Source organism: Lepidochelys kempii, chromosome 6 (assembly GCF_965140285.1).
Source record: "Lepidochelys kempii isolate rLepKem1 chromosome 6, rLepKem1.hap1, whole genome shotgun sequence".
Lineage (NCBI taxonomy): Eukaryota > Metazoa > Chordata > Testudines > Cheloniidae > Lepidochelys > Lepidochelys kempii.
In genome coordinates this window covers 100288691-100300869 of record NC_136385.1, presented here as the reverse complement: position 1 = coordinate 100300869, position 12179 = coordinate 100288691, and the positions used below count along the sequence as shown (strand labels likewise).

Genomic DNA, 12179 nt, shown 5'->3' with positions numbered 1-12179 from the left:
ATTGTATGTAAGGCAGATAGACTTTTTTCCTAATCGATCAGCTCATCTATAGAGGCATTTTAAAGAAGTAGCTACCGTAGTTAGTATAAATCTAACACTTCATTCATTTTAAATTGTCAATCGACACGTTTAGGCTCAAAATTAGACAAAGGTTTATCACTATCAGAGGAGTGAAGTTCTGGAACAGCCTTCCAAGGGGAGCAGTGTGGGGCAAAAAACTTAACTGGCTTCAAGACTGAGCTTGATAAGTTTATGGAGGGGATGGTATGAAGGGACTGCCTACAACGGCAACTGCCAGTAGCAAAAATCCCCAATGACTGGAGACAATGCACGAGATGGGGAGGGCTCTGTGTTACCACAGAGAATTCTTTCCTGGGTATCTGCCTGGTGGGTCTTGCCCACGGTGCTCGGGGTCTAACTGGTCACCATATTTGGGGTCAGGAAGGAATTTTCTCCAGGGTCAGATTGGCATAGACCCCTTCTATGCAGCACCTTCTTCTGTGGCATGGGGCCTGGCATAGACATAGTGGCATAGACCACCTTCTTCTGCAGCATGGGGCCTGGGTCACTTGCAGATATAAACTAGTGTAAATGGTGAATTCTCTGTAATTTGAAATCTTGAAACTGTGATTTGAGGACTTCAGTAACTCAGCCACAGGTTAAGTGTCTATTTCAGGAATGGGTGGGTGAGGTTCTGCGGCCTGCATTGTTCAGGAGGTCAGACTAGATGACCATGATGGCCCTTTCTGACTTTAAAATCTATGAGTAATCTATGCTGGGATTCTTGTTCTATTTAAGTGTATTTTTGTATTGGGCTAAAGTTTCACAAGACAATTATATTGTCTATATTATCTATTATTTATTTAATGAAATAACATTGCAAAATTCCATTGCTTTGTTCGGAGACTCCGAGCATCAAATGACTTGGGATGTATGACATGGTTTACAATTTAGCAAGACTCTTCTGATGCTAATGTCTGAGGCTTAATCCCACTGTATATTTGGTCCTTGTCAGGTTGATATGATTCTCTTGCTCCCTAATAAAACAGTCAATGTCACATCCTAGCAGAAGCTATGAGGCATGAGGTTATCTCTGCTGTATAAGACAAAGCATAGAGTCATCATTAGGTCCCTAGACATCACTCTTACTATTATTTAGATGCATTTTTTATTTGACCCATGAAAAGCAATCATTGAATTGAAGTTGATATAAAATGTTTTCAGGCAAAAATTAGAGAGCATGGTAATTAACGTGGCCACAGTTTCAGAAGCTGAACTGACAATTAAGGATGTGGAATCCAAAGAAAGAATTTATATAGGAAATGTAGGAATGCAAAAGGAAAGCATTGTAGACTAAGTTGAAATGGTGTATTAATCTTCTACATATCATTTGTTTATGTAGTGTCCAAAGTGTCTTGGATGCTTTATGGGCAGAGACCAGGTCCTCATCCCTAAGAACTTAGCATTTAAATAGAAACATAATAGGACAAGAGAATACAAAAATAAAGGGAGCTGGCAGGTAAACAAAGGATAAGGGTTACAATTATAAGGTCATGAGTTAGCTTTGATGATTCTACGCACATCCTGTTTCTTGTTATTTTGTTGGGTTGGTTAAGGTAGAGCTGGCAAAGAAACAGATTGTCTAAAACAATTGTTGGGAACTTAATGAGTCCTCAGAACATTATTGTAGGACTGGGAATAAAGGTGAATCTACAGCAAGCATCTCTTAATCACTGAAGGGGAAAATAACAAGGAGAGGAAGAGTCTAAAGAAGAGTTATTATCTTCTTAATAAGAAGTCATTATAATAGAGAAACAAATGCAGCAGGAACATCCTTTTGTCTGCTTGATGATAGGAATCCATTTGGAGGAGAATGATGGTGAGGAAAGCAGTGATTATAAAGTTAAACACAATCCTTGGAAGGGATTTAATAGAACTGGAAAGGAAGAAAAAAAGTGGAAGAGGTTGGTTTTTTTACTCTCTTTTTTTTTGCCAAATTTTTGCCCTTGGATAAATTTGTTCTGCTTCCACTGAATAACCCTCCAAAAGCTCAAGAGGGTTTGTGTGTTGTATTTGTCCTCTGTTGGCAAGGAAAACATTTTTTCTTGGCTTTGGACTCTTTTGAAGACGCAAAAGGAGCTAGAATACTAGTTGAGCCAAACCCAGAATCAGTCCTCTTGACATCCCATTCTACTTATCCCTCGCCCTGCCCTCAAGTCAGCAGTTCATAGCACCACCTCCCAGCTGTCCTGCTGCTTTTTTTTGCATTAGACTTTTTTTTAAATTTTTTTGATTAGACTCAAATTGATTGCCAATTAAATGGAGGTGGTTAACATATTTATAAAGGCTAGTATGCACAAACATGTGTACATATGTTTGTAGCCTGGATCAAATATATGCAGAGTGTCCACACAAGACTTGATAAATATAAGTTCTTTGATTGAATTGGCAATTGAGGGGCAAATGGCCTAGTGTAGACATATGCTGCCAGAGGATGGTTGTCTGGGTTAAACTAACTATGGTCAAGAAGCAAATGATGTTAGTGGAAAGATGGAACACACCAAAGAACTATCCAAAGGTCAGACTAGATGATCACGGTGGCCCCTTCTGACCTTACAGTCTATGAGTAATCTATGCAGGGATTCTTGTTCTATTAAGTGTAGACAAGTGCATCATCCTTAGTTGAGGGAGTTGACCCTCTGCTTGTTGACAGTTCATAATTTCAGGGTTTGCTCAGACTCTGCTGCTGATTTCCCATATGGTAAGAGGGGCCAGAAGCACCTTTCTCCATTTCTGAATATTCAGGAGGTTACATCCATTATCTCAGGTGCTGACTTACCTTGTGACCGTCAGGCTCAACTACTGTAACTGTGCTTCAGAATGACAACAACTCCGAAAGAGCTCCTGCTGCTTTAAAATGTGGCTGTGCACCTGCTAAACAATATCAGGTGTTGTTAACATGTTACCTACACTGGTTCCCCATTGGATATCAATTCCAATTATAGTCTGACCCTGATCTTCAAATCAATGCCTCAAACTCAGGCTACCTATCATCTGCCTTGTCTTGTGTGACCATGAACTTCTGTAATAGGTCATGCTTTTCAGGGACAATGGAATTGTCAACGACAGGGTTAAAACTTGTGAGAGCAGTAGACTGGTCCATGGCTTTGGAATTCCTTTCCACTGGAGATTATAATGATGACCACAAAGCTCACAGCTGTTAGGACAAATGTCAACTCTGTCCTGGCTCTGTCACAGACTTCTCTGTGCCACGATTCCCAGCTTGCAAAATGGGGATAATAAAACATCCCTCCTTCACAATGGTATTGGGAGGGTCAATTCATTAATGTCAGTGAGGCACAGCAATACTCTAGTGATGAGTGTCATAGAAACGCCTATAAATAAATCTCCCCCCGAGAGCTTTCCTGCATAATAATAACAGGAAAAGAAAACCAAATATCAATAATGATTAGACTGCATAGTTGGTCAAGGTAATTCTGTAAGGCACTCCTGGAACAGTGATGAACAGGGTATAAATAGAGGGCATTACCTCTGACGTAGGTGAGGATATCAAATGCAGGTGGAGAGATTACTGTGCCAATCTGTATGCCTCATCAGAGCCACTTACAATACAGGATGATAGAAAAGTGAGTATGCAGCCTGCGAGGGGACGTGGTATGTGCTATTATGGAAATGAAACCAGGGAAAGAACTAGGATATTTAATGTACCAGCAGAACTGCTAAAACTGGTTGATGACTGTGGTATTGATCTCATGTGGAAAAAATTGCAATGATGTATGGATGACTAGAAATTGGCCAGACAATTGGATGAAGGGAATCTTTCTGCCCTTATCAAAGAACAGGGATATAACAGAGTACCGTATCTTCAGCCCATCTCCTTGATATCATACATGAGTAAAGTATTGCTCTACATAATTCAGGGTGGCATGAAGTGAATTATAGAAGCAGATCTACCACCATCAGCAGCTGGTTTCAGAGAGGAACAAAACACACATGATTAAATCATGACTATCTGTGTCAGGCGCTATGACTCCTGAATCCAGGCCCAGGGGGTGGCCAACCAGCCTTCCCCTCTGCTTTACCCCACAGCAAGTCCAGATGAGGGAACTGTAGCTAATACCTCACCCCCAGAGGCTACACCTGTTGACTCAGCAGGGTCAGGTGACTAGCAGCAGACTGCTGATTGGTTACCACCATGCACAAAGCTTCCTGTTCTTGTCCCACCATTTGTCTGAGAAACTACTTGTTGGGCATGCTGCTGACTAGATCCCTGAGACCAAATTCCCGTCTTCTTGCCTGGTTCCTGCTCTTTGCTCCTGTTACCACAGCTTTATCCTAGTTGCTGCCTCCTGGCCTTGTTTCTGCTTTTTGCTCCTGTACTGCTCCTTGTTCTTGGTTCCTGCTTCCTAATCCTAATTCTAGTGACTGACTCCAGTTTGACTTTTGGCGTTACTTCTGTCTCTGATTGTGGCTTAATCCTTGGCGTATCTACTGACTTTGACCCTGGCACTGACCCCTGGCTTGGCTTCTCACTCTGGCTTTGACCTTTGATGTGACTTTTGACAGTGACCCTGACTACGCTCCTGTCTCTGACCACTATGTCAGAGCAGCCTATTACTGGCAATGACAATCTGTCATATCACTGAAAAATGTAGAGAGTATAATTGCCCCATTAATTATGTTTCATTGACTACTTCAAATCATCTGATACCCTCAGACATGACCGTCTCTAGGGGATACTAGCAGATGTGGCGATTCTAAACGTTGAATAGAACGCATCACAATTCTCTACTGTCAACAAGAGAGCACAGTGTGAACAGCAGCAGGTGACAGTGAGTGGGCCAGGTGAGGGACAAGGCTGTGCTTTGTGCCTAGGTCTTTTCAACATGTATGCAGAATTTATCATGTGACAAGCCTTGGAAGGTTTTTATAAAGTGCATGGAGCTGGGGTTTCCTTTGGTGGACACCTCTTAACTGACCTCAGATTGCTGAGGATGTGATACTCTTTGCTACAACCACTGATGCAATGCAGTGAATGTTGGAGTCTGTAAAAACAGTTAGTGAGGATATGGACTATTCCTGAACGTGGCAAAACAAAATGCATGTATATTGATACAATCAATAATAACAGGATGAAAGTAGACATCACAATCAATGGTCAAACTGTAGAGGAGGTATATGAATGTATTTATCTGGGATCATACACATCCAACCAAAGAAGCTGCTCCAAAGAAATCAGAAGAAGACTAGGGATGGCTTGCCCAGTCATGGCCTCCCTTACGGAAGTATGGAAAAACTGCGGTAGTTGGAAACGTATGCAGGTTCGACTGGTGAAAAGCTTCTTCTTTTTCCATAGTGACTTAGGGATGTGAATTCTGGGAAACTAATGCTGCTGAGAAGAGGAAACATGAAGCCTTTGAGATGTGGTGCTGGGGAGCTCTTGCGTATCTCCTGGATGAACACTTAGATTAGAAATATTATTGGAGAGAAGTGGACTCTGCTCTTGGAAATCAACAGACACAAACTTATATACTTTGGTCACATGATCAGGCATAGAGATGGAAATAACTTTCTCAAAGTTGTCATGGAAGGAATAGTGATGGATCATCGTAGTAGGGGATGACCAGCGAGGAGATGGATAGGAGGTGTGCAGCATATCAGTGGGAGGTCAGCTGTTAAGTGTCAAAGTTAGTGATGGATCAAAAAGACTTTTGAAAATTATTCTATGAGGTCACCAGGATTTAGACATAAATAAATGGACTTTACTTATTCTTTTACAGGTGAGGAAACTGAAGTATAGATAGGTTAAATTGGTATCCCAAGCCAAAAACTGCACCCAGTTCTCTTAATGGCCAGCCCTGTGCTCTAAACACTTGACAGTGATTCCTATCTAATATCCATCACCACTCTTAAAATGCATAGGCCATGTGAGAAAAAGCAATTTCAGTTACCCTTCCAGCCAGTGTATTCCCCTATAATTGTAATATAAGCCAGGTTGTTAAATGAGGTCACCCCATCACCACCACATCAGTTGTGCCCTTGAACAGCTTTTTGCTGTTGTATGTGTCTGAACTTCTGTAAAGACACAGCTGTGCTAAATATCTTAGTCCTGAAATGCCTTAGTCCTTGTCTTGAAATGTCTCTTCTGATTTTGGAGAAGTGGTTTGTACTGGTGCCTTATGGGCTAGGAGTAAAAAGCATAATGCTACAGGAACATGGAGCCAAGATTAGAGCTCTGAATAAATGGTGAATGTTTTTCTGTAAAATTATGTCTGAATATTTTCAGCTTTGTTGCAGGCATTTTCCTCCCCCTCTAATTTGGCTTCTGAGCAAAGGTTTTGATCACATGGAATATTTGCAATGAAAAAAATGAACATTGAAAATTTGAACTTCTAAGCCACCTACCACTCTGAATTTTCAAATGAAAAGCAACGTACCACTTAGAAGCCACCTATTAAGGGTTTTTTTTTTATATAGCGCTTTTATCCAAAGGGCTTTACAATAGTTAGCTAACAGTACAAACATCATTTGGAAAGATCATTAAGTGGTCCACCGAGACCCTCAGCAATTTTCAAGTGGTCCGCGAAAAAAAAGAACCACTGGCTTAGATTAACCTACTATAAAGTAAGTGCACAACTGATTGGAAAACCGTACTCAGAGAGTAGTTACCAATGGTTTACAACTGAGCTGAAGGGCATATCAAGTGAGGTCCTGCAAAGATCTCTCCTGAGGCCATTTCTATTCTGTTCAATATCTTCATAAATTATTGGGTAAGGCATAGAGAAAACACTAATAAAGTTTGTAGATCAACTTCTAAGCCACCTACCACTTACCATTTTCAAATGAAAAGCCACTGAAGATTGATATATGTTTTTGCCAAGATGGAACCTTTTTTCAAGTCTATAAGAAATGCTTTGGGGGGGAGGGATAGCTCAGTGGTTTGAGCATTGGCCTGCTAAACCCAGGGTTGTGAGTTCAATCATTGAGGGGGCCATTTAGGGATCTGGGGCAAAAATTGGGGATTGGTCCTGCTTTGAGCAGGGGTTGGACTAGATGACCTCCTGAGGTCCCTTCCAACCGTGATATTCTATGATTCTATTAAGAGAAACCCTTTTACTGTGTGAGTACTTAAATGGCTTGGATTCTGGGTACTTTAGAGACCCACTCTTACTTACAGCAATTGAGATCCGTGGAGGCATTTGAGCTAGAATCCCTAGTTTAAATGGGAAGAGGTTGCTGACAGAGCCTTCTTAGTGAGGGCTTTTGACTCTGGAGCTTTCTTCCCTCTACTCCAGAGGAGCCAGAGTCTGCAGATCTTCACAGCATGTTGCAAAGCCTGTCTATGCTTTCACTGAGGGGATGGGGAGAGAGTTCTCAGTCCTGCTGGACTGGGTGGGCTGGGAGAGCTTTATCATTGAAAGTACCCCTGTTTTGAACCCTGTGTGTCCCTTATATATAGAATGTTATGTTTCATGCACCAAGAGCATGGATAATTGCTTGTTTAGAAATCAAAATAGGTCAATCAGGTTTTAAAGATGGAAACAAATGCAGTTCTGAGATATGATGGATGGAGGTATGCACTCATGTGAAGGGTTGAAGACTAAGCCTATGGGGCTGTCCTGCACCATGGCTTCCAGACGGGCATTGCAGACAAAATATCAAGTATATAGGTGTGGCTGACAGTGTTAAAAGCAGCAGATAGGTGAAGGAAGATGAAGCTAGAGTACAGCAGCAGAAAGGTCATGGGCATGGTGGACACAAACCATGGAATGACGAGCTGGTTGATGGCAGTGGGCAGTGTTGAAAGCGGGGTGGCTAGAAAGTGGCGATTCAGATGGGGACAGATGAAAGAAGGGGCAATGTTTAGTGAAGATAAAGGCCAAATGATCAGTTGGTGGGAATGTTGATCTTGAATTGAAGGAGGCTGAACAAGGAGGTGAGGTGGGAAGCCAACAAGCCAGACAGGTTGTCAACATGGAAGTTGAAGTCACCAAAAATAAAATATCAGAGATTATATTTAGAGGGAGATGCAAATCAAAGGGGAAAGAGATTGGAGGGAGTCATGGTTAGAGTAGATAACAGCAACATGGAGTGGGAAAGGAGAATAAAGTCTAATGGGGCTCCAATGAGAACAAGTGGGAAGAGATAAGAGGGAGGGGTTGAAAGTGGCAGGAGGGGGAGAGGAAAAGCTTGACCCCCTCACTGTGAATTGTTTGGGGATGATTCATGGTAGCGAGTGTTTGAGAGGCAGAGATCAAGGTTGTGAAAGTCCAGATCATGACAGAGTGGGGGGATCTAGGTTACTGAGTGTCCCAGGCAATGGAGAGCATGAGAGATGTAGGAGTTGTGGATAGTGGCGATCTCTTCAGAGATGGAACAAATGTTCCAGAAAGAGAGTAGGGGAGACTGCCAAGGGAGGTGCCAGTAGAGCAGAGGTGGGGTCAGAGACAGGTACAGAAGGGGCAGGGAGGGAAGGAAGGTTGCAGTTGGGTGGTGTCACTGGATTTGTTAAAAACAAGAAGTACTGGAGTTATAGATTAAACGTATCAGTCCAGGTATTTCCTTGCTACATGGGAAGACTTCACACCTCAGTAACCCCCAGACGCTAAATGCCTTCTAGAGTTGTGACTATCCCCTCAGGGTACATGAAGTCACATAACTGTACTGATATATAAATATGCAGAGAATACAGTAATCTGAAGGGGGTTTCTGTGTTAACCTCCGCTGCAGTTGTAATCCAAGTCCTACCGCCAGGCCACCTGCAGACTTTTTATTGGCATGGCATGGAGAACGATCCAATGACCATACATGAAAAGCTCCATACTGCTAGTGTTTATATGCAACACTGCCATCTACAGTATGGGATCAGACCTGCTCAGCTGTGTCATGGCTACTGATGAAGGCTAATTGAGTTTTATAGCAGATGGCAGGCACCTGTGCTATTAAGACAGGAGGATCAATCACCACGAGTGCTGTGAAATCCCAAGGGTTCATGGTGTGCATTATAGTGGCAATTGGGAAGTCCTAGGTGGTCACAGATTTGTTTCAATATATTTTTATTAAGGAGTCCTTTTTGTTTGTTTCAGATTAGGTATTCTGCATTTTATTTGGTATCTGATATATTAATAACTTAATGTAATTTATTTAATTGCCTGATAATTAAAACCCTTGACTGACTAGATTTAGTTGACTCAATGAGCATTGTTTCTATTTACTACCCCCACTGTCACATTTAGCATCCACCTCATCCCTGTCCACCATTAGAGAGCCTTTTCCTCTGCAGCTTCTGCCTCTGGAACAGCATTTCTGCATCTCTCTACTGTACCAATTCTCCATTTGATTTCAAGCCTCATTGTATCTTTCCTCACTTGTCTGTGCCTCTTCACTTTTCTTCCCCTTTCATATTTATTATTGAACTCTGTAGAATACTTTGGGGACACAATTTGTATGGAGGATGCTACTGTACTTAGAGCATCAATTACAGAATTCAGATCCAAGCTTCCCCACTGGTGTGTGGAGCTGGGGTTCCTGTCTTTAACTGTACCCTATCTGAGAAGGCACTTTGCGGGCTGACTTGTTATCTCTTTCCTTGCAGCATGCCATTGATGCAGATAACGCAGGAGTCAGTCCCATAGGAAACTCTTCTAACAACAGCAGTCACTGGGATCTTGGAAGTGCCTTTTTCTTTGCTGGAACAGTCATCACAACCATAGGTATATTTATATTTTAAGGGAGATGGTGACATTGAGAAGTGGAGAGCAAAATAAGATTTATTAAATCTCAGAGAGACAGGCAAAGCAGCAGAACTGCACTCTTGGGTTTCAGGGTAACAGCCGTGTTAGTCTGTATTCGCAAAAAGAAAAGGAGTACTTGTGGCACCTTAGAGACTAACCAATTTATTTGAGTTATGCTCAAATAAATTGGTTAGTCTCTAAGGTGCCACAAGTACTCCTTTTCTTTTTGCACTCTTGGGGGCACTTTCACTGTATCATTGTGTAGTGTATCTGACACTGAGCTGTGGGGTGCATATCCGGAACTACTTATATAATGAGAATCCAAGAAAGCAAGACTGAACCAGAAATCAAGTACTGCAGAAATGTTCACAGTTCTGTAACCCTGTTACTACTAGTACAGGTGGCTGCCTACTTGGCCGTGGCTACGCAAGCCAACCCTGTCTCTGAAGGTCAAGCACAAGTGCCAGATGCTTCACGTGAAGCTGCAAGAAACTCTGCAGTGGTCACTAATGGAATAACTTTCCCATAAGGGTAATTTCTTTCTAACCACACTAGTCTATGGTCGGCGTATGCCCTGAAGCATGAGGGTTTATATCCCTCATTAATTTTTCAAATCCTAGCTATTTTAACCGGGGCTATACTCAGTGTCCATATAAATATCTAATCCTTCTTAAAATCCTACTAAGCTTTTGGCCTCAATGATACCTGGTGGCAATGAGTTCCACAAGTTAATTATGTATCGTGGAAAAAATAACTTTCTTTTACCAGATTTTAAATTGTTGTCTTTAAATATCACTGAATGTCTTCTTATTCCTGAATTATGTGAAAGGCTAAATAGGAATGCCAAATTTACCTTTTCTATGCCACTAATATTTGTATTAATCTGTCAGGTTCCCTCTTACTTGTATCCTCCTAAATAGCCCCGATTTTTTCAATCTCTCTATTTATGAATGAAATCTTTACCCCCTAATGACTTTTGTCACCTCTCTCTGTACTACTTCTTCTGAGGACACTCAGTTGATGATCTTTGCCTTTACCAGTAGCTTATATTTCTGTGGAAAGTCAATAACTGAGGTGTTACTCATATGGATTCATTTTTATATGAAAAAATGTTTGGGAACTTCATAAATGGCATATTACATTTCATAGCCCTGATTTAGAAAAGCATTTAAACATATATTTAGGCTCTGTTGACTTCAGTAGGATTTAAGTACATGCTTAAAGTCAAGCATGTACTTAAGTGATCTTTCTAAACAGGGATACTTTCCTGAATCAGGCCCTGTTGATTGCATCAATTAGGGCCTTGGTTACGAAAATCAGCACTAGGATTTACCAGTTAGAATGTTGAATCTAATCTGATTTTTCCTTTATATTTTTAAATAATCCATTTGTAGGTGTGTGCTAATTTTCGGAGTAGTCAAGCAACAAACCACTATAATGAAAGGGTTTTAATGGAGATCCTAAAATAATCTTAACTGTAATGGTGCAGGTGTTACAGTTATAATTCTTGTTTCCTCTCTTTAATGGTAACCATGCTTCCCAAACAGAGACACAATGGACACTGAAGTCATAGAGCACTATATAGAGGCACATGGAGAATGGGGAGAAAGGGGATGTCTGTGCAAACTGCAGTGGCTGTAGGTGTTTCACTTGTTTGCACAGAGGCATTATCGCTCTTCCTCCCCTAGGGGAAATGCACTCACTCTCAGCCTTGGCTACACTTTTAGAAATGTCACAGCGTGTTCTCCTCCTCTGCACACCCAAGGCTCCTGGCACCTTCCACCTGCTAAGGGGACAAGACCTTCCCTATGCTTTCCTGGCAGTCCTCTCTAGAAAGTCCAATACTTCTGCCAGGACTAGCCTTCCACTGCCCCCTTGCACTCTATCTGTAGTAAGATTGTGGGAACCTTTGGGCAAGGGGCTCCCTGCATTTTACAGCAGTTGATAAGAGAGTTGCTCTCTGTAGAAAACAATATCCAGAAGGACTCCTACACTGAAAATAAAAACCTTATGTCTATGCAAGGATCTCAGAAATTTGGATGGAGTTCTGAGGTTTGGAACCAGAACTGAAGTCCAAACCAAACTTGCCCAAAGGTGTTCAGACTGAACAGAGAACAGGTAATGATGTGTTAATTAGTGTTCGTGCTCTGTTGAGGCAGCTCTGTGAGTTACCTTAACAATGGCCAACATGAAGACATATAGAAGTCTTTATTACCACGTTAACAATGCTATTTAAATGTAAATAATCTCCAGAGGGAATTCTTAAAGAGCTGCTTGTGAAAGTCCATTAAAATTCAAATAAAACTTAAGGTTTTTTATTATTAAATTGAAAAGAAGAGTGAATAGAATAATAGAATATCAGGGTTGGAAGGGATCTCAGGAGGTTATCTAGTCCAACCCCCTGCTCAAAGCAGGACTCCAATA

The 12179-nt window shown here is 41.5% G+C and overlaps 1 protein-coding gene across 1 annotated transcript in view; it reads left to right on the top strand.

Moving 5' to 3' along the window:
- KCNK10 (potassium two pore domain channel subfamily K member 10) overlaps positions 1 to 12179 on the top strand; it is a 93874-nt gene that overhangs the window by 47129 nt on the left and 34566 nt on the right. The window contains exon 3 of the mRNA XM_073349364.1: positions 9617 to 9734. Within this exon, the coding sequence (XP_073205465.1) occupies positions 9617 to 9734 (118 nt within the window). The remainder of the gene's footprint in view (positions 1 to 9616; positions 9735 to 12179) is intronic.